General features: G+C 37.1%; 1 protein-coding gene across 1 annotated transcript; it reads right to left on the bottom strand.

Annotated features, from left to right (window-relative positions):
* Positions 1-1,890: 1,890 nt before the first annotated feature.
* LOC128999575 (zinc finger protein 83-like) lies at positions 1,891-18,477 on the bottom strand. The gene is made up of 18 exons (XM_054426150.1): positions 18,403-18,477; positions 17,191-17,325; positions 16,547-16,666; positions 15,312-15,461; positions 14,852-14,950; positions 13,833-13,942; positions 13,017-13,095; positions 12,250-12,495; positions 11,749-11,838; positions 10,591-10,701; positions 8,395-8,512; positions 7,039-7,306; positions 5,916-6,033; positions 5,563-5,631; positions 4,802-4,934; positions 4,598-4,670; positions 4,035-4,263; positions 1,891-2,945 (listed from the first exon to the last, which is right to left on the bottom strand). Exons 1-18 carry the CDS (start codon positions 18,475-18,477, stop codon positions 2,679-2,681), a joined length of 2,490 nt encoding a protein of 829 aa, XP_054282125.1. The 3' UTR covers positions 1,891-2,678.
* Between the last annotated feature and the right edge of the window lie 4,157 nt (positions 18,478-22,634).

Raw genomic sequence — 22,634 nt, 5'->3', positions numbered from 1 at the left:
TTCTGCAACACCGATAATCGTCTCCTACGATCGCGGCAATACCCGTGAGCATATCCTGCGGTTTCTGCAACACCGATAATCGTCTCCCGCGATCGCGGCAATACACGTGAGCATATCCTGCGGTTTCGGCAATACCGATAATCGTCTCCCACGATCGCGGCAATACCCGTGAGCATATCCTGCGGTTTCTGCAACACCGATAATCGTCTCCTACGATCGCGGCAATACCCGTGAGCATATCCTGCGGTTTCTGCAACACCGATAATCGTCTCCCGCGATCGCGGCAATACCCGTGAGCATATCCTGCGGTTTCGGCAATACCGATAATCGTCTCCCGCGATCGCGGCAATACCCGTGAGCATATCCTGCGGTTTCGGCAATACCGATAATCGTCTCCCACGATTGCGGCAATACCCGTGAGCATATCCCGCGGTTTCGGCGACACCGATAATCGTCTCCCGCGATCGTGGCAATACCCGTAAGCATATCCTGCGGTTTCGGCGACACTGATAATCGTCTCCCGCGATCGCGGCAATACCCGTGAGGATATCTTGCCGTTTCGGCGACACCGATAATCGTCTCCCGCGATTTCGGCAACGAAAGCAATAGTGTTTGGTTAGCCGACGATTCCGATGACCGGGCTGTGGATTCCCGGAGGTTCGGGTGGATTCCTGGAGTTTTCCAGGACATTTCAAGGTAAGATCAAATTCCCGGAGTTTTCCCGGTTTTCCCGAATTTCCCGGAGAGTAGACACCATGAATAAATAAATTTAAAAAACATTATCTTGGTTTTATCACAAAGAAGCACCTTCAAGAAACATACCTTGGAATATTGTATTGTTTCTATGTATATTGTTGTATAAAATAAAGTTCATAAATGTGGCAGCATGGATGCATTTTATGCAGTGTTGCAACTTTTAATTCATATAGCTATAGTTTGAAAAATTACTTTTTCAAAACATATAGAAAAAAAACATTAAGACTAAAAACAAAAGTATTTCCCCCCAAATTTTCATTAAACTTGCTAGTTTAAGTATAATGGTATCAAAATTAAGTAAATCTATTGGTCAACTCCAAGCAGGAACAAAAACAATCTTTTTTAGTGAGGATGATTAAATGAGAATAAATGATTAGATGAGACAACTGAACCCAGAATCAATCTTCCTAAAAAATTTTCGTATGAGAAACTCGGACACTACTTCCCAGTCATTGATGTGATTTAGAGATGCAAAAATGGCAGTGAGTACAGTAGAACTCCAATTATCAGAATCAATGAGAACCGTTCTATATTTGGATAGTTAAAAATTCAGATAATTAGATTTTAACCAAAATATTTTACTCAAAATACCCAAAGTCAAGCAGAGCATTTAATTTTGCAATCCTAATAGAAAAATTCACTTTTTGTAGTGATTACGGACAACAATTATGATTTCCAGTGATTGCAAGACACAAGGATGTCTACAAGACCTCTGGAGATGTGCAATATTTTGCTGTGATTACGATAAACCAATCTTACAATATTTCCGCCGGAGACTAAGATGATGTCCACACAACCGAGAGGGGTTTTGAATTTTGCAGAGATCATGGCTTCTGGCTTCTTTGAAAACAATTCTTAATACTGTAGTTTTAAGGTTTTTTTCTGTGTGATTCAAACAATCATCGATTCGGATGATTTGGACACTGTAGTGTGAAAAATGGCAATTGTGTGCTTCACACAAAATATGCAGCAGTATGCAACAGAAAATATGCATTATGTCATTACTTTTAACCACATTGCTGCTAACTTTGATCAGTTCTGTTTATTTTTCAGTGAGTGCTTTCTTAGACCAACTCATTCCTTTGAATCCCCCCCCCCATAGATTGATTAAACTTACTCCCTTAGGTATACTTTTATAATTCCTATGGATTAGATGAAGCCGATTCAATGTCCAGCGTAAAAGATGTTTTCTCAAGATTTATACTTTTTTACTTAATCAACTTTAAAAGTGTGAAATTATTTGGTTAAGACAGCTTTAGGCACGGTCTTAAAATATTTTGTGCTAAATAGGTTAAACAGCAGGCTTAGCTAACTGTAAAAAATAGTTGAAGGTAACAACACTTGAAAGATAAACACTTAGCTGATGGTAGAAATTCGGAATCTCAGCTCCTTCAGATGTAGTTTTAGTTCTTGTAGTAGGCTGTATACAACAATTTAACCTACTACAACAAATATATCCTTCTGTCATGATTTGTACATTAAACTATTTCCTTCATTAAGGGCTAAGGCAAGCCTACTGTTTAACTATATAGTGGTTTAAATTACCTTGTTACTGTCAACTTGCTACTGTTTAACTTGATAATTACTTTAACTTAATGATAAAACCGATTCGTAAACTACTGTTTGTCTTCTTTGTGTCATGTGTTTTATGTGTAATCAAGGCTAATCTGGACTGTCTACCAGGTAAGCTAGCTGATCCCTATCCTTGTACATAATAATCCTATTATACCAAAGAGTAAGACACATTGTAAAACTAAACAATCTAAAAAACATCCTCTAACGTAACTGGACATAAAATACCTATCAAAACAGGCTTCAGAATTAACAATTTAAGGAAAATCTACTTGCAGTGACCAAATTCACAATAGGACCTGAGGTGATTAGAAACGGACAATTTTAGACAAATGCCATGTCTACACTGGCTAGTAGGTGGTCAGTGCCTGGGTGGGCAGTTCCGTCGTAGTGGACGCCTCTGCGCCGTCGTGCTCTCTGATGTGTGCGACCAACGCCTCCTTGCTGACGAAGCTCTTGTCACACTGTTCACATATGAATGGGGTCGCAGAGTGGCTGCGCTTGTGACTGACCAGGTGACCTTTACAGGTGAAGTCCTTGGGACACTGGTCGCAGCGGAACGGACGCTCTGCCGCAGCACCCTTGTTGTGCGATCTTTGGTGAAACAGCAGATTACCCTGCGGACAAGATGGACTTGGTTTATTTTATCAAAACTTGTTAATACTTTTTATACTTTTCAATGAAATGGCGACCATACAAAGTAGGTATTTTAAGCCAAGTATGAATGGAGATGAGTGGCGCGATCTTGTAGTAGGGACCTACAGTTTATAGTGGAATCCAAACCACATTTTTGCCTTGGTATAAACAAATTGGTCTAATTTTCAGGATAGTACTGCGGATAGTCGTAGTACTCACTCGTGTGGACGTTAATCCACACCAGGGAGTATCGCATCCACAGTGCATGCCTAAAAATATCCACGACTCGTAACCTCCTAGTAGCTGGATTACAGGACGACGCCATCCGTTCATTATAAAAAAACAATTAGTTAGTTGGAAAAAGTGTCGTCATAAATTAAATATTTAGTTGAAACAGTAATAAAACCATTATAGTGTAGCATATTGTAAGCTTTGTTTTAATTAATGTAGTAATTACTCTAAGGGGTTGTCCATGGAGCTAGCTGGCCTAGTGGTAGAATGTGAAGCTTCAGTCCCTGAGGTCCCAGGTTCAAATCACACTAATCACCAATGAAGTTTAAGCTATGTGATAATACATCAACCCTCTACAGCCAAGTTTGAAGTAATGTATCCAAGCTTTGGCCAAGTATTTCCAAGTACGGTTCCAAGCTAGAGCATATCTTAGAATATCAAGGTAAGTTATAAAAAAAACCCCAAGGTTGCTCGGGTTTTTGAATAAGTAGTAAGATTTATAATACATTATTTGATATTGAATCTGTTATATAAATTTTCTTACATTAAACATTTTCAGACACAATGATTAGTAGAGCATTGTACCATCTTAGACCCAAGTATGGTGTTTTGCACTAAACAATTCTTAACTTTATGAAGTGGTAATCTTAATCTTTTTTAACTAATATTTTATTTCTGGCAATATTTTTTGTGTGAAAAGGATTAAATTGAGAATTTCTTTACATATAATCCAAAACACACAGTGACAACACTACATACTTCATACTCAACATGGTAACTAATTCAACATGGTTTACTAATTCACGTAGAAAACAACATGAGAAATATTGCGTTCATACCTTGAGAGGGAAGCTCTTTCCACATTCCCCGCACGCGTATGGTCGCTCGCCCGTGTGACTGCGCATGTGGTTGATCAGGTGTTCCTTCTTCACAAACGGCTTGCTGCACACATTACATGTGTGTTCTGTCTCCCCGGTGTGCACACGCATGTGACTCACTAGGTGTTCCTTGCGTGTGAACGTCTTGCTGCACACCTCACATCGGTGCGGCGACTCTCCCGTGTGGATCCTGTCAATACTTATTATTTAGAAAATATATGCACACCTAATTTTCACAAAATTACCAAACCAGTAGATAATCAAGCATAGTAACACATACCAATAAAATATGGGTAAATTACCTCCACAGACTAGGAGTGAGAAGATGAAGAATGGTGGAGGAGATTATTTAAGACCTTATATACATCTGAGGACCAGGGTTCGACAAAAACTGCAGCACCAAGCATTAAACAAAACTACAGTGTCTGCAGTTGGAAAAGTACCTCTGTAAAGGACAAACTTTTATAACCTTTCATTAATAAAATCTGTGATAATTATTTTACCGCGCAAAATTCATTCCTCACCTGATGTGGTTGGTGAGATGTTCCTTTCTCGTGAAGAACTTGGAACAATACGAACACTTGTGAGGAGACTCTCCTGAAACATATAAGATTTCACCATTTTACAAGACTTTGACAAATTTAAGATTTCCTAAGGTGAATTTTCACTAAAGACTTTTGAGGGAAATTAAGAACGTAAGTGAGAGTAGGCCACTGGGCAAGACTCACCCGTGTGTTGTCGTATGTGGTTGGTGAGATGTTCCTTGCGTGTGAAGCTCTTGGTGCAGTACGTACACTTGTGTGGGGACTCACCTGTGTGCTGTCTTATGTGGTTCACCAGATGGTCCTTCCTCGTAAACGCCTGCAAGTCAAACAAAACAGTTACACACTCACTCAAAGTTAGGTAGGCATAATTACATTTTATGGGGAGAGCAGTAGTTTTGTTATTTGTGTCATCACAGGACATAATTTTTAGTTGCGATATTCGGCACAGATGGCCACATAAAAGAGCGGTTGTCTCTTTCCTATCACTATCCTATGGCCTAGCATATAAAACCTTTTGTTTCAAAGCCAAAAGCACAAATTTTTCCATTCAAAAAACCTTTTGTGGTGTTTACCTAGAAAGCCACTTTGAAAGCCGCCGTGATGGTAGCAACTTGATAAGCTAAGAAAAGTGGTAATAGCCAGGTGATGGTGATACAATGCCTCGTGTTTATGTCATCACCGTGGCTAAGACTGGCCAACCAAGTGCAAAGGGCTTCGAAAATATTTCTATGCGAGTCAGTCTTGGTTTGGAAACATAAATTATGTCTTTTGTTTGTTAGGCTTTAATCAATTCTATGTGAATGGTGTTGTTTTCTAGACAAGAAAATCCTAAGACATATAGACTAACATTAGAAGGGAGTTTATGAAAATTCCCAGCTATAAAACTACAAATGCGCCTCCACTGTTAGCTAAAACGTTAGTTAAGTCACAGATAGTTTCCTCACCTTTGGACAGAACTGACACTGAAAAGGCGTCTCACCCGTGTGTTGTCTTACGTGGTTGACCAGGTGTTCCTGGAACAAAGTCCAGCCATGTTACAAAGTGCAACGAATAGTGGATACACATGTTAACAGGTAACGCTAATACATGTTAAAACAATAGGTGGTTTATTCTATATTAAATTTACAAAGATAAAATACAAATTCTGTTACTCTAGTCCTAAAATTGATACTATCAAAACATTTTTCAAGATAAGTTTAGTAACAAAGGCTTGACAAATGAAGGTATTCTTTCCTCCATTCAGATAAGCTGACCAGCTCAACATCTATGTGTTATGTAGCTATGCAGTTGCAAGTACCTTGCGTGTGAAGCTCTTTGTGCAGTAACTGCATCTATGAGGAGACTCTCCAGTGTGTTGTCTCACATGGTTCAACAGATGTTCCTTGCGAGTGAACGTCTTGGAGCAGAAGTCACATCTGTTCAACAATGACAACTATAGCAACTATCTGAACCAGTCAAACCCATACTTCTGTCACAGCATTGATGAATTCGATCACACTCAAAAGTCATTTTCAATCTAGAATAATGTTGGTATCTTAATAAAAAGCATAACTATATCTAAATTATTATACATATATAAGTTAATTTCTTACTAATTCAACAACTAATGTTTCAAAGCAATATGATAGATCGAGATGTATTAAATTCAATTTAGTTGAAGAATAAACTCGTAACGGACAAAAATAAAACTGATGATGAACATTTTGAATTGAGTACACATTTCTGAATTGAAATGCCAATTCAATTCAGTTCAATTCAGAGTGCTTTAAAGGGTGTGGTTTGGAATTTTGTTCAAATTCAAAACACAATCTAAGTTTTTTTTTAGGAAAAGGCATTTCACTTAGGAATACATTAAGGAAGAAGAAAATGATACACAACTAACTTGCATAAAAAAAGTTTCATTTAGTTGAAAGTACACGAAAAGTTCACAACACAACAAACGTGGTATTTCGCCCCTAAAAGGAGCTACTTAAGAAGGAAGTACAAGGTAACTATGAAATATCAAGTTTATTGCGGTGAGAACTTTCTGTGTGGTTTCAACTCTTTTCTTAGGTCAGTTAGTTTATTAGCCATTCCTTCTTCTTGGATGTAATAAAAATAACACACTCTCAGTAACTTATTCAACTTAAATGATGCAACATAAGACAGAGGTTATTAAGTATTTTTGTCGGGATAGCAGGCTAGATAAGGATAAAACATTTTTCTTGACACTAACATTTTCAACCAAACCTTTTTTTTTTAATCCTTCTATGGTTGAAAAACCTATCAGCAACAGAGAAATATTATATTTTTGTTTAGCCTAGAGTGTAAAATCTTTGTACCTCATCCAAATAAACCTATCCCAACTTGAATCCTTTAACTTGTTGTTTTTTCAACTAAATATCTCACAGTTGCTAGGTTAGTACACAAGTGTATGTTACCTGTGAGGTGTCTCTCCCGTGTGCCACATGATGTGGTTGGTGAAGTGCTCCTTGCGGGTGAACGCCTTGCTGCACACCTCACAACGAAAGGGTGTGTCGTTGGTATGGCTGCGCTCGTGGTTGGCCAGGTGTTCCTTGCGGGTGTACTTCTTGCCGCAGAGGCCGCAAGTGTGGGGGGTCTCTCCTGTGTGCCACAGCACGTGATTCAAGTAGTGTTCCCGCCGGGTGAACGCTTTCTTACAAATATCACACCGGTTGGGCGTATCACCTAGAAGAGGCAGCTGGCTATTGCTCCAGGTGTATAAAGGTGTGTCAGTGCATGTCACACCACTTAATATTGAACATACCTCTTCTGTGTACACCTCTCAGCTGTTACCGTTACTGACCTTGTAAGACTTTTGTATTATATCTCAGTAATAACTAATTGTGTCTCAGAGACAAATATTTTAAAAATTCGAAAAGGTAACCAAACTACTAACTCTTACTCAGATAATTAAAGGCTCTAACACACCAACATTACATGATCTGAACCTTTAGCTTCACTACGTAATACTGTTATTAAATCATTCAGTATTGTCACCTCTAGGTGGCTGAAGTCTGTCATTGCTTGCTGAAATTTAGACTAATAAGTTTTTAATAATAATTTTAAACGACTTCAGAGACAGCTGAAAATTCAAAAGCAAGCAATGACAGATTATAGTTGTCAAGAGGTTCTGGACAAGAAGGTAAAGTAATATTGAAGTGATGGATGCTACAGCTAAAGTCTTCAGTGAAAGGTTTGTCAAACAAAATACTCATTATTGGACCGATATAAATTCCCACAGTTGAACTGAAAATTGCTAACATGTGTGATAAGAATGCAAGGAATTAACTTGGTACTTGTGGTTGGAGATACTTAAAGAGCATACAACAATTATTACCAAATCTCATAGTGAAAATTAATTACTAATTTAAGTCAATAAATGCTTGCTGTGGAATTTAGGGAATTATACATCAACAATCAAAGCCAAAATCTGAAGAGTACTGAAAATTAATACCACATGAAAATTGGTATTTTAAGCCAAGTATGAATAGAAATGAGTGGCGCGATCTTGTAGTCTTGTTACTGACTAAAGCCAACATGTTCCTTTCAGGACTGTTAATTAATAGCACATACAATCGCAACTAAGGGACCTACAGTTTATAGTGGAATCCAAACCAAATATTTGCCCTGTAAATTAACGAATTGGTCTAATTATCAGGATAGAACTGCGGATAGTCATAGTACTCACTAGTGCAGACGTTAATCCTAGTAACATGTTCACTAAGTAACGATAGGTATACAAAGTAATAGGCACCGAGTAACAGGTTACTCACCAGTATGTTTCCTGACATGGTTGACCATGTGCTCCTTCCGACTAAAGCTTTTTTCACAATACTGACATTTGTACGGAGTCTCGCCTGAATGGCAACGCTGATGATTGTCTAAGTGTTCCTGAAACAACAACAAAACTACTAGAATACACAGTTGCCATTCTTGATATTTTGTGTCTTCAGATTCAATGACTGATTAAAGAATCTCCATCGACTATTGGGAAATCATGAATACTGTATTTTACCAGGTAGCATCATAATAATTGTCCAGTCGGTCAAGGTTACATCATGATAATCTTGTTGTGGATTATTGTTTTTCGTGCAAATTTAGCAGCTGTATACTCCAATATATATATAACGAGATTTTGTTAGAATTAAATGACGCATCATTCAAATCCCGCAGGAAAAACGGCAATACAGTAGACCCCCTCTTAACCGACCTTGTATTAACCGATAATCGGATTATCCGCCTTCGATCGTAAAATAATAGAGTCTGTTTTAACCGACCTTGCTTTGAGAGCAGTTTGGTTTAACCGCCGCTTTCTAGGAATCTCGGCATTTCCGCTCCCACGCTGGGCGATGAGAACTGAACCATACGCTTATCTCCACAGGATATGACTAAAAATAAGTAATTTGGATTGATCACATAAAATATAGCATAGTCTATTGTCAGTTTGTCATCATCGTTCGTAGCTCGAGCACATTACAGATCTGATCTTATTTGGTATCTGTGCAGCAAATTTATAACATCATAAAGTGCGTTACAATTTTGAGAACTGATTATCTTATCGCTGGAATAAACAAACAACGCAACTTGTAGGGAGGGCGGGGAAGGGTGGTAACAACTCCAAGGTCAAGATAGTTTTTGTGCCTCGAGCCTCCAGTGAGAGGCTATAAATAAACATCCTGTCTCGTAACAAAATGGTTGCTTGTATCTTTAATTTTGACTAAAGTTTCTGTACTGTATTACTATTGATTTGGAAAGCATCAATTAATACATTACAGTACTAAAGTTAAAATAGGAATTTTATTGACTCTTGCCTAGTATTATAATATATTCCACTGAAAGTAGGCCTATTTGACTTAACGGTGTTTTGTGTTTATTTGTGACTTTTTCTATCAAAAATGAAAAAGGAGATAAGAGTAGTTTATTTTATAAATAACTAGCTGTACCCGCGGGCTTTACCCCGTTTAGCTTCATAAGTATTCGCATGGCTCAATCACGTCCTGGTTGAAGCATAGATAAAAGGTATGGTTGAAGTTCGTGCGCTAAGCTCACTTGCCTTCAGGTTGGCTCGTTCGCTACGCTAACTCGCCTCCAAGTTGAAGTTTGTTCGCTACGCTCACTCACCTCTTGGTTGCAAATTATCTGTTGTCATAAATTTAAAAAAATAATTGTAACCCTGTTAGTAGTCCTTGTAACTTTAATGCTATTGAACATCATAGAACAGAACCAACTTGTTTAATTGAAACAGCTGTTAAGATTCATTAATTCCTTTTAAATATGAAAAATCATAAGGTTAACATGGGAAACTCCAGAGCCACTGGAGTGGAGCCCTAAAGCCCGATCAGAATAAAAACTACTTAGTTTTCCTATTTAATGCCCAAAGAATCGGTGTACCAAATTTCAGCCTCCTAGGTAAATGGGAAGTGGGAGAATTAGTGATGAGTGAGTGAGTGAGTGAGTCAGTGAGGGCTTTGCCTTTTATATATTTAGAAGATGCAATACGACTTCAAAATAATGATTATATAATTCCAAATGAATAGCACTTCATAATGTTATGATTTTAGGGATTGCCCGTTTTAACCGACCTTTTGAGTTATTCGACCTAGGTCCGGTCCCATTAGGGTCGGTTAAGAGGGGGTCTACTGTAATAATAATTTTTCGAATATTCAGGTCTTAAACGACCTCCCTACTCTAAAAGAAGATTCAGTCAAAATTTGAATTAATATATGTTAGTGGTTATTATTGTGTCTAAAAACATAGGTCTACATTTTTTAATTCATTGTAGATAAGCAACAACAACCTTTCTCGCCCATTTTAACATTTTTTTTTTATTATTGTTTATCTCAATTCGGCCCGGGATTGGAATTGACAATCAATGTTAACATATTAGAACCAAAATCAGAGTCAAACAGTTTTAAAATAGGCCAATCACTGGCTTTAAAAGCGTAACAGCGGAACAAGAAGTTTCATACCTTTCGACCGAAGCCTTTATTGCAGATGTTGCACTGGTATGGTTTATCGAGACAGTGTCGTCTTACGTGTCGCTCCAAACTGCCGGCGCTCGCAAACACGTGGAAACAAACCTGCGGACGACGGAAACTCTACATTAACTGGCAAGCGACTCTCGGGACAATGTTTTGTTATGGTAAATTTAATCAAAACAGAATTAAAATATTAAAATTAAAGTAATATTATATACCGGAAGAAGACATCAGTTTATTTAAAATCACGCAATGCAAAAAATTTACGTTTTCATGAAATAAAGTTATTTATTTGGTCGATTATTGAAAAAAAGGAAATTTCGAAAATTTTTACAAAATTGCAACAGCAATAGACTGGAAAACTTAACAATGGAGTATTATAATAATTATAAAGTTCGATTCACACATATCAGTCCAGTCACAGTTCCGTTACAGTCCAGTGACAGTTCAGTCTCAGTTGCATCCACAATTTCTCAGTCAACTGTCGGTCAGTTTGTTTCAGTCAGTCTTCCGTCACTAATATTTACAATGATGTTACAGTCAAGAATTTTAAACTAAAACACTACATTCTATCATCCTCCATCTTGTTGATTGTTACAAACTAAACTTAAAATACAAACACAATCATTTAAATAACAAAAACACTATTTTCTAACCTTAAACACATCCGTCAGGTGTCCGAACAATCCAAAAATATCGGTGGATTTGGAAAGAAATCTGAAATTTACTGACGGAAGCCGACAGAGTGACTGACAGACCGGTGTAAGATGAGTGTAGATGGTACAATAGAAAATCCATTACAGAAGATTTTTTAAAAATGTGACTTGACTGAACTGTGGCGTGCCGTAACTGATATGTGTGAACCTTAAGTGAGCTAACCTGTTAGTAAAAAAATCCTTGAGTATAATAACCTAAGTTTTCACCTCCAAGAAGACTAAATAGGCCTAAGCTAATAAAGTTGTGTGTCTGTTGATTTAACAATTCTGATTTACTGATGACCTTGAAACCTGATGACAGGACATTTTTGATCCCAAATGTAGCCAGAGAGGACAGAGTTTTCTTATATTAGATCAGCAACATGCACTGGCAAATAAGGTTATTCAGACCTCATAATGTTCACTATTATTACAACATTGTTTGATAACATACCTGACAAGTCAACATAGAATTGTTGTCTTGATGGCAGCTCTTCCCATGTTGACTCAGCTCATCTGCATTCTCAAACGATCGTCCGCAAACCTGTCGTATGATTAGTCAATATTAACACATCTAAAAGTAGTTAATGTAAATACAGTAAACTGTAAAAATGCTTGTACTACATTAAGTTTACATAGTGAACTGGTTTATGTTGTAAGCAAATTAATTTCATGTATAATAGAACCTCAACTTAGTCATTGTGATATGTTCAACTGTTGATCAGATTGCACTGATTCGTCCAACGTTCCTTGAAACCCTGTATCGTATCCATAATTGTATGAAAGCTTGAAACTTCATATTTCCACTCACGCTGCCTAAAATTATTACACTGTACCACATTGTACAATTGTATAATCTAGAAATAAATAGTAGACATCAACATACTCAAGAGATACTGCCCATAAACATGCACCATACAATTGTCTACAGCAGAACTTTAAGGGAGTGTGTTACCTGACATTGAAAGGGTTTCCTCTCCGTGTGGTATCTGCGGTGGACGATCACCTGGTACCTGTAGGGGAACACTTTGTTGCACAAGTCACACACGTGGGTGCCCGGAGGACTGGCGGGGGGGTCAGGGTCACTCTCCGGGGTCTTTACAGTGGGCGGGGGGGCCACAGCAGGGGCTTCTGTTCCCTGCAGTTTGCCAAACACCTCGTGGTATGCCAGCAACTGGTTGATGTCGTCCACGTTCACTGGCTGTAATATGTTCCAAAGGTAAAGCAGATACACTCCCCTTAGGATACCATTAACTACAAAATTACTAATTACTAAACAAACTAGGAATTACGCAAATTTACAAACTGGAATTAGTATACATACTTGTCATTTATGTTTATAGTAGCCAAATTAAATAAAAAAAGGAAAGCCAATAAGGCTAATTTTTAAATTGTGATGATGGAGCTTTTGATTGATCTCGATTGAGCTTGACACCAAAAATTATGATTTCAATCACCTTAGTATGTATAACCATGGACAAAAATAATTAAATATAGACTGTCAGCCATGCTGACAGTGTTCTGGTGTTCTGGTGCACACCGCTGGGAGTGCCGTGTAGTTACGAAGCGCAAATGCTACATGGCGCTCCCAGTGGTGTGTGCCAGAACCTATGGTAACCGCAGCACAGCTGACGGTCTATATTTAATTCTTTTTGTCTAGGATATAACTAACAGTTAATTAAGTGCAGTAAGAAGGCAGGAGTATCAGTGTAGGCTACTTACCTTATAGACAATATTATCGCCTAGAGGTTTCTCTACCAGGATTTGTTGTATGTTTGGCTGTTGTTTGTCTCCTTGATAGCTAAAACAAACAAAAAACACAGAAGGTAAGATTGTGTCCAAGCTTATAGCTTTATAGCAAATTTATTTGGATATAGGAGTTTCTCATGATCACGGAAAAATCGTAAACATCTGTAACAATCGCGGGGACATCATCATCATCATCTCTCATGATTTCGTAGAGATTGTGAACATCTCTCCTAAATCGAGGGGAATCATCGTCACCCACAATCACGGAGAAATCGTGAATATCTCCCCTAAATCACGGGATCATCATCGACACTAACAACCGTGGCGAAATCATGATCATCCACTGCAGGCTGCAATCACAGGGACATCATTATAGTCACCTGTACTTGTGGTGAATTATAAAAAAATCTTTGTTCTGACAAAAATTGTTTTTGTACAATACAGCCATGTAATAAATCCGACACTGTACCGCTAAATAAAGTTAAACTGTGCATGATAATGAAGTCATAAAATATTTTATAAGTTATGCTGAGATAGTTGAGAAGACCTTTAAATTAAGAATCTTATTCACTAGATAAAAAATAGTGATAACAATTTGCTTTGATAAATATATTCCTCCCGAAGATGTGTTCAGGGGTTCAATCCTAGTAGAAAGCCAAATCTACCTCCCCAATCCAAGTTAGCGTTGCTTCATCCTGGTTGTGGAGCCATCCCTAGCTTGGTAAACAACTCAAACGGCAATCATTCACAATATGAATCAGTCACATGACTGGTGCAGTATAGGCCTACCTGGTGATGACTCCGACCTCCTTCTTGTCATCCTCCACCTTGACTTCCTGCACCACCAGTTCTATCTGTTGCCCATCCGTCGTCTGCGCCAACGCCTGGTGTTGCAGCACCTGCCGTAATCAGCACTATATAATAGACAGCTTTTCAATTTAAAATAAACTAGGGATGGACGAGATTGGATTTTTAGTTCGAGACGAGACGAGACGAGATTTTTTATTTCTCATAAAATTTCGAGACGAGATCGAGACGAGATTTCTCTTCTCATACACAACGGGAAATGCACGTTCGAAATTTTTACCTGATTTTGTAACATTGTTAGATGACTGTTTAAATACTAAAATAATGATAATAGGCAAGAATATTTACAATCTTTCATTAAATAGCATCAGCATAACATTTTTTTATTAATCACGCCTAACTTATTAAAAATGCCTACGATTAGGAAACATGGTGATATCAGTTAGGATAGAGTTCAACTTATCCTAAAATAAAATAAATCATAAAATAAAAGCAATATTAATTTTTATAAAATAGTTACTTGTTTTGACTTTTTTTATAGTAATAAAACATTCCTCACACTGCTTACACTTAACAAAACTTCTCAAATGTTATTAAAGTAATATTATTAAAATAATGAAAGTAATATTTACATTAAAAGAATTAAAGTAATATTTACATTAAAAGAATTAATTAAATAAGAACGCCTTCGAAAAGGAAACGCAACTACAACACGCTCCTGTATTGCGGGTATTGCATTGACTTTCTGCAGGCGTTTTTAATTTTTTTTTTTTTTTTTTTTTTTTTATTCTCGTCTCAATAAAAATCTTGGCCAAAAAGTAATCTCGTCTCGTGTAACGAGATTGAAAATTTCCCGAAAATTTCCCGAAATTTCGAGACTTGACCATCCCTAAAAACTGAGTCATCACAAGTTAAGAGTAGCAGGCCCAGTAGAAGTAAAGAGTCAATGGTCTTAGATTTTACATTCTTCACACTTGATTATTTACGTTGTATGATTTTACCTGTTGCTGCAACTGCTGGTGTTGTTCTGGTGTCAAAGTTATACTCTGAGAGGTTGGTACCAGTGTTGGCTGTTGTACCAGAGTAAGGTCGCACTGCACCTGCACAAACCAAGCAGAAATGATGTCATATTTTAGGTGAATGCACAAGTGTTATGAATTTTAAAAACTGTTAACTGAGACAGACACACACTATCCATAAAACTATTCCTTTGGACTTTCTTAAAATTTTCCAAACTGACCCCGGGATACGCTTGACTGATAATCAAAAGGCCCTGAGTTACACTTCACATTCTCCAACCAGTTACCCGTAAAGTACAAAATTTCCCAAACCATTCCCTGAAACACATTTGACACTTTCCAAACTGTGCTCCGAGACGACACACTACAAGCTATCCCCTGAGAAACACTTTATTGCCCAGACTATTCCTTTCTTTACTGAAATATCAAACTATTCACTGACCTGACAGTGGACCTGGTTGTTGCCGCACTGCTCAGTCACACAGCTTGACTTGTCCTCCAGCTGTGCGGAGGCAGACGCAGGCAGAGCTACTGTGGTCAGCTGAGGTGACGGCAGTGTCAGAGTGGACATGGCACCCACGGATACTGGGATCTACACAGTGTACAGCGACATCAGCACTTTATCAACACTTTTACGTTGATAGGTACAGTACTACTAGTGATGGATTTACCAGTAAAAAATCAAGAATTGATGTAAAATATACATTTTTATGTTGTTGCAATGATTTTGCTGTGATTACTGCAACAATGATGTCCTCGCAACTGCAGAGTGCAGATGTTAAAGTTTTCTCCAATACCAGGATATGGACGTGCAACAATTATATCGCAATCAGCAACGAGTCATGATGCTCTACTCTCAGCTGTAAAGAGTGATTTTAGGCATTTTTATTGTTGTTTAAGGGATTGCAAACATTTTTCAACAGTTACCGTATTGGCAAAATTCAAGTTTTACCAGCAATAATCTCTGTAATAGCATAAACCTACCATTACCATTGTAAGGGTGGTAACTTTGTCAAATTTCAAACAAAATCTGAACTGTACGGTAATGTTGGTAATCGAATAAAATTGCTGCACATAATTGTAAACTTGGAATGACTCTTTCATTGACTATAGGCTATATACTCACAAAGTGTGTTTATAGTCAGTGATATTATAGGCCTACACAGTTAGAAAATGCAAGTTATACTAGTACAGTAGAACCTCTTTAATCCGAACCCCCGTAATCCGAACGTCCACTAATCCGAACCCCTCATTGCTGTACTCTATACACAGTACAGCAGTTCTTTATTGTATACTGTATTTAATTTACAGTAGTGTTTATTCACTATGTTAACTACTGTATTAAATAAACACTGTATTTTACTTTATAAAACCTTTTTTCACTATTCCCAAAATAATGTTGATCAATTTTAGCCATGTTTTAGCTATTGTTAAGTAAAAACAACAATATGTTCTGTAATCCGAACTATTCAATAGTCCGAACTACCCCTGGTCCCAATTAGTTCGGATTAAAGAGGTTCTACTGTACCATTGACTACATACACTTTGTGTACTTATATATTCAATGCTAGTACCATCTGGCCAACCTGGCAAGATTACCCCCGATCTGAACACATAGCAACAAGTGCTATTTTGAAGGAAGATAATCCTATCATTGTCAACTAGTGTTCTACTAACAGTTTGTGCCTGGTGCTGCTGTATCAATGTCATCGTCTCCACACCAACATTGACAGGAGTCAGACAAGGAGTTCCGTCCTTGCCATCCAGCCTCGGTGACTGCAGTCCGTACACTGACACCTAAACAATTACACAATATAGGACAGTCAATGTATTGCTTTGAAACCACAATTTACTTTTGAGTAAAACCTATTCCAGTGGTTAGGGAACATTAAAATTTATGATAAACATTAAATGGATTAAGTTTAATATTAGAAGTTAACCGGCGGTTAATCGGGACTGTACAATATAAACAAATTTAAAAAGAAACAGCCACAGTGATAAACCATGCATAAGGAATTCTGTAATGTAGGCTATCAAACTAAAGTTAGTTCAAATGTTACAGCAGAATCACGTATGGAATTTTTAATATTTTATTAACTTTCTGCAGAAGAGAGAGGTATCGACAGTAAGGAAATGTTAACAAATGTTTTTCAACCAATCCCCATGTTAAATGAGCAGTTACAACTTAATTTTTTCCTATGAAAAAGTTCTAAATTTCCTCCAAATGTTTAGTTCGGCCTATATTTTTGATATTAGCACTACGAAAACATTTCATCAAATGTGTACCATATTAGTGAAGAGATTTAAGTTACTCCCAATACCTGAGGTATAGGGCCAGGGAACAGGTTGGTCAACACCCAGTACTTGGCAACACTGGACAGCGCCACAGTCGTCCCTTGACACATCTCAGCTGATGTCACCCTCTGGTCCTGCGTCAGACCGTGCTCCAGTACAGCCTGGACAAAACAAGCCATGTGTAACCTAGACAAACTTATAGCCAATAACAGTCTATGTAATTTGTTGCATCTTGTATAGAAGTTAATTTAACAGTGCAGGCCTATTGAAGAAACAGGAAAAACAGAGCTGAAAGGAAAACACCTACAGTAAGTTACAGCAGAAGAAGAGCGTCTAGACATTTATTTATTTATTTATTTATTTATTTACAGACGGTAAACTCCATTTTCATAACATACAATCATGGCAAGACATTTCATTCAGACTTACATAGAACAATTCATACATAACATCAAGATGACCTAACTAAAGAACCCTAATAAATCAGAATGTATCAAAATATATCAATATATATAACAATAAATAACAAAAAATAACAATGAATAACAATGAATAACAATAAATAACAATAAATACAATAAATAACAACAATAATTAACAATCAACATGGGGAACAACAAATTTGGTAATTAGCTAACAAAGATAAAAAATCAAAAAACAAGTAACAGTAAAACAACAACTACAATGATAAAGAAACAAAAAAGAAGGTAACAGTATAATGATCTCAACAGCAGCTAAGCGTAGAAACTCTTCAGCCCATTTCTAAAGACTTCATCGGACATGGAGAAGAAGTCTAGGTGTTCTGGAAGACAGTTTCCAAGGCGATGGAGACGTGGCATAGTGCTGTGGTACGCATATTGTGTAGAGCAATATCTCCTCTCAAACAGTTGTTTTGATCTTGTCGATTTCAACGCTCGAAGGTCGATTCTTCCCAACAAATCAGGTGAGTCCACTGAAGCTGAGATTATCTTCTTCGGAAACATTAAATCGGAGACTCTACGCCTGACTGACAAGGGTTGAAGACGAAGGAGGTGGCTTAGCTCGTCCAAGGGTACATCTTCATAGCGAAAGCCCAGCTGCAGAGGGCGACATTGGTACAAGAGGGACAAGGATTTCCGCAATCGTTGAAACACTATCTTACATGACAGTTAGTGACTGCATGACAGTTTTGGGAATGTGAAAAAATTACCAGAGATATTATTAAAAAACAATTTTACTTGATCCAGATTTCTACTCACCGGAACGACCACTTCAGTGTTTGGTATGGCTGTGGCTGATACCACACTTGGAGCCAAAGGGTCTGGGGGATTCATCTTGATGGATGAGGACTGCTCCCTATCTTTGAATCATTGTAGTTTTCTATTCTGCAAAGGGTAAATAGTTTTTAGGCTTGGATATTGATGCAAGCTAACTTATGTTTTGTCACTTTCCTTATCATCTCAAAATGTGACTTTAGTTTTCACTAGGCCTGCTGTAAGCAAAAAGTTCAAAATAAAAATTCCAATCCTAAGTAGTTGTAAACAAAAGGCTATAGCCTACTTCGTCCATTTATCTATAAGCATCTAGACTGCCAGTGCAACTCCTAGGATCGTGGATCAGATCGAAAAACCCCCCACCACCGCTCAGTGCCGATGGCATCATTACCGCAACGATACGGAGCTGAGTCATGAGCCTTGGTGGTGTAGTGGATAGCGTGTCGGGCTGATAATCTGTAGGTGCCGGGTTCGAATCCCGCTGGTAGCACTAACTTTTTGTCAACAAATTTTTTCATATCAGCAAGTTTGGTTGGTTTGGTTAGGTTATGATAGTTTAATTTTATAATTAAAGAATTATTAATTGAATTTGAGACATTTATAATTTTATTTTTAGAACAGAGCTATTTTTTTGATTAGTAAACCTTTATTCGAGTTTATCATTATCAGCAAGTTTGGTTAGGTCATGACAGTTTAATTATATTTAATTTAAATTTAACCTACAAATTATACGTTTTGACAGCGACAGTGATACAGATAACAATTTTCCGCGAACAGTTATAAAATAAGCTATGCTGATGCGCCGGTATGATTTGGAAGCGTACGACATGGTGCGCTGGTGCCACAGCGCCTCTGATCCACGATCCTCGGAGTTGCACTGGCAGTCTAGACGCTAGTCATTTATCTAGCCTACAAAGCCCAAACTAACTTATTTAGAGGTGCAATACTTATCCTAAAATTTACTTAAGCTATAGGGCCTACTGAAGGCTTAAGCTGATAAGTTATAACTCACCAGTTTTAAGTCTAACTTCATTGAACCTGCGATATCGGATGAATAAAGATATTACCGTAACCTAACTTATATCAATATTAACCTGATATGATGTTAATATCTCATCGATTGTTTTAAGCCGTGATTCATTAACCCTCCGAGTGTCCATAGTTTAGGCCTTAAAGGAAAAAAATATTTTGGAAAATTTTCAAAAAAAAATTAAGTTCGCGCTCAATGAAATTGTATAAATTATAGGCCTATAAATATTTGAAAATAGCCACTTTGTTCTAAATTTTATGAGGATTACAAATATATAATAATATAAGGAAGTAGATTTGCAAATAAATAAGTTATGGGCAAAAAACAGATTTCAGTACATAGCGTTTAGCTAAGAATGCATAGCCTAACCATAGCTAGGAATCTGGCTGATAATTTACATCAATGTCACTACCTACTTCTTCAGGATCATCAACCACCCCTTCAAAATCACTTAAATCTTCTTATAATGCACCACGTATATCACTACTTTTGATTTTTAACACTAAAACAATGATAAACGTAATAAAACACATCAGTCATCGGTCCGAGGATAACCAAGCTGTTTACAAATACGCACGTCAGCTGTCTGCTACAATATTTTCGGAACTAAAATGAATAGCGCTTAGAGACAGACCTCCGGAGAAAGCTCTGAATCTGTAAAATAAAACGATACCTAACTCGATCCAGTTCAATCCGATTTTGTGAGTCATAGAGCAGCAACAAATAACACTCGGAGGGTTAAGCAGAGAAATATCTAAAAACCAAGTTATCGTCTCATTTAAAACTTTGAATAAACTTTCATCAGTATTAAAAGATAAGAAAACAAACCGTGCTGATCAAACAGAAAATTCAAGTGTATAGGCTACAAACTGAATTGTGACAGTTGTCCAAGTTTTTATATTGGCCAGACTTCCCCGCACATTTTAAACACGCTTTAAAGGCCGTCATACACATCGAAGGTCGCACTAGGCCTAATGATGACTTCAAGAATTACTTGGACAGAATCAAGGTACCGGTAACTTAACCTCTTGTATAAATTAAAATTGTAAAAAAGTAGGTAACTTAGTGGTAAAAAACATAGGACCAATCCTATTAAATCGGATGATTTATATAATATATCGTTATTCATCCGATATGTTATCAAGCTTAAATAGCAGGTTCTCTGTAGAACTATACAATTGAAAATCAGAGTCCATCCAATAGGCCTAGGCTATAAAATTAGCTCAAGACCTAAACTATAGCCTTGAGTTGGTCATGACACAAAGTAGGCCTATGGTAGTACTGTGTTCTTAACGGTAAAGATGTTAGGCCTAACTACTTATTGTAATAACAGTAAAAGGCAATGTTTAGGAAAGTAAAATCTTACCTTGCACTAAATGACTAGTTACTGTACTTAAAACTAGTTTGATGCCAACAAAGACACATAACAAATATATGTTCTCATTTCAGTGTTTTCTAGGTGATACTGTCACACAAAATATTCCATTAAAATATTTATAAATGTGATAATTAATTTGAACAACAGATTCAGATAAAAGTGTCATTTTCCACTGTACATACTGACAAAACAAACAAAAATGTCTGCCGATCTTCAACTTCAACTTCAACTCTTGAATTCCCCAACCCACAACACAACAAGAACAAGACAGAAGACAACAAGAAAACTTTCATTGGAGGGGGTACAAAAAGAAAGACAGTACCCAATCATTGATTATTCCATAAAACCATATTTTCTCTGAATATGATCGTATATAGCATGTAAAATTACCGTTGAGCATAATATACTAAAAATGAATAATTAGAGCTTATGTGCATTATTGACTTTCTAATCAGTAATTATTATCATAGATTAAATTCACTCAATTATGTTATAATTCTATGATGCACAAGGCTGTCTACTTTCAGTGTCTACAGTTAATGTTTTCAGGTTTGGCATACCAGCCATATTGTGTTAATCAGATTGTTTCTTTTCTTTGGTTATTTCCTTTTGTTTTTGTGTTGTTATGTGCTTATATATGAATTGTTTGTAATAAACATAATGTCTTTTGTAACCTTTTTTTAATTAGTAGCCTATCTTTCAAAATATAACTGCCACGGTGACCGGGTGACCAATTAACCCACAGGCAACCCATTGGCGCCGACTTACGAGCGTTACTCGTACGGCCGCTGCAGGCCCGGCGGCCGACTTACGAGTGCCGCTCGTGTCACCGCTAGGCAGCGCCATTAGTTATTTAGTTATTATTATTTTTCGCCCTTTTTGTTTCTTCTTACTATTATGAAGTTTATAAATATCTTGCTTCTTGATTTGCGTATTTACTCATTTATTTTAGCGAATAACAAACAATTTTGTGTTGCCATGGAAGCCACATATCACCAAAAATCAGCTGCGGTAAGGTAAACAAACAATAAAAAAAATGTTATTACTTATAAAAGTACACAACTTTTAATTTTTCTACGTAGGGAATCGATTGAACTTTATAATAGTAGTGTTATGTGGTGTCTGGATTAATCTTGGAATTTGTATATCAAGTTTACTTTCAAAATATTGTTTTTAAAATTTTTATTTTTATAATCTTTATATATATATTTTTTAGTTTAGAACTTTGACTATCCAATTACCACTTTTCTGTAGACAATTTTACTGTGAACAAAATGGTGAAAGAATTATTAATTTATTACCTAAGGTTTTCTTTCTATAGCAGTTAGAGCAAAAGTCTACAAATTCGGTAAAATTAATTGCCACCAGAGGGTGCTGCAGGTAGCGCATTAATTCCTTCCCCAATGGGTTAAGCATAAAGCTCATGTTAAATTTCTAAAAGTGTAAACTCACGTAGGGAAAAGTCCGATTTGTACCATTTCAGATTTATAGCCTATCTATACCCTCCCCAAAGTTGGTTATTACGACTGTGCTTATGGTTATTTTTCCTTCCACCATGGACTGTGCTAAATTTTGGGCTGTCCGCTTCGCTGTATTTTTATTTCAGGATTAGTTTTGCCAACAGTGTCATTTGGAGGCTTATGATTGGCTGTGGTAACACCATTACCGAAACGATACGATGGGATGACATCGGCCTCGGTGGTCTAGTGCTAGTGGATAGCGTGACTGACTGATAATCTGAAGGTGCCGGGTTTGAATCCAGCTGGTAGCACTAACATTTTGTCTAAGTGTTTTTCATTATCAGCAATT

Source organism: Macrosteles quadrilineatus, unplaced genomic scaffold (assembly GCF_028750875.1).
Source record: "Macrosteles quadrilineatus isolate MER2022 unplaced genomic scaffold, UCM_ALF_1.0 Scaffold_8__2_contigs__length_117827958, whole genome shotgun sequence".
Classification (NCBI taxonomy): Eukaryota; Metazoa; Arthropoda; class Insecta; order Hemiptera; family Cicadellidae; genus Macrosteles; species Macrosteles quadrilineatus.
The sequence above is the reverse complement of the archived record's forward strand: the minus strand, read 5'-3'. Positions and strand labels throughout refer to the sequence as shown.

Excerpts from the sequence above, each read along its gene's own strand:
- LOC128999575 (XM_054426150.1), bottom strand. The coding sequence starts at position 18,477 with ATGAATCCCCCAGACCCTTTGGCTCCAAGTGTGGTATCAGCCACAGCC. Across the intron at positions 16,667-17,190 it reads TCCCTGGCCCTATACCTCAG|GTGTCAGTGTACGGACTGCA; the intron begins GTATTGGGAGTA and ends GTAATTGTTTAG. Across the intron at positions 6,034-7,038 it reads ACGGGAGAGACACCTCACAG|ATGTGACTTCTGCTCCAAGA; the intron begins GTAACATACACT and ends ATTGTTGAACAG.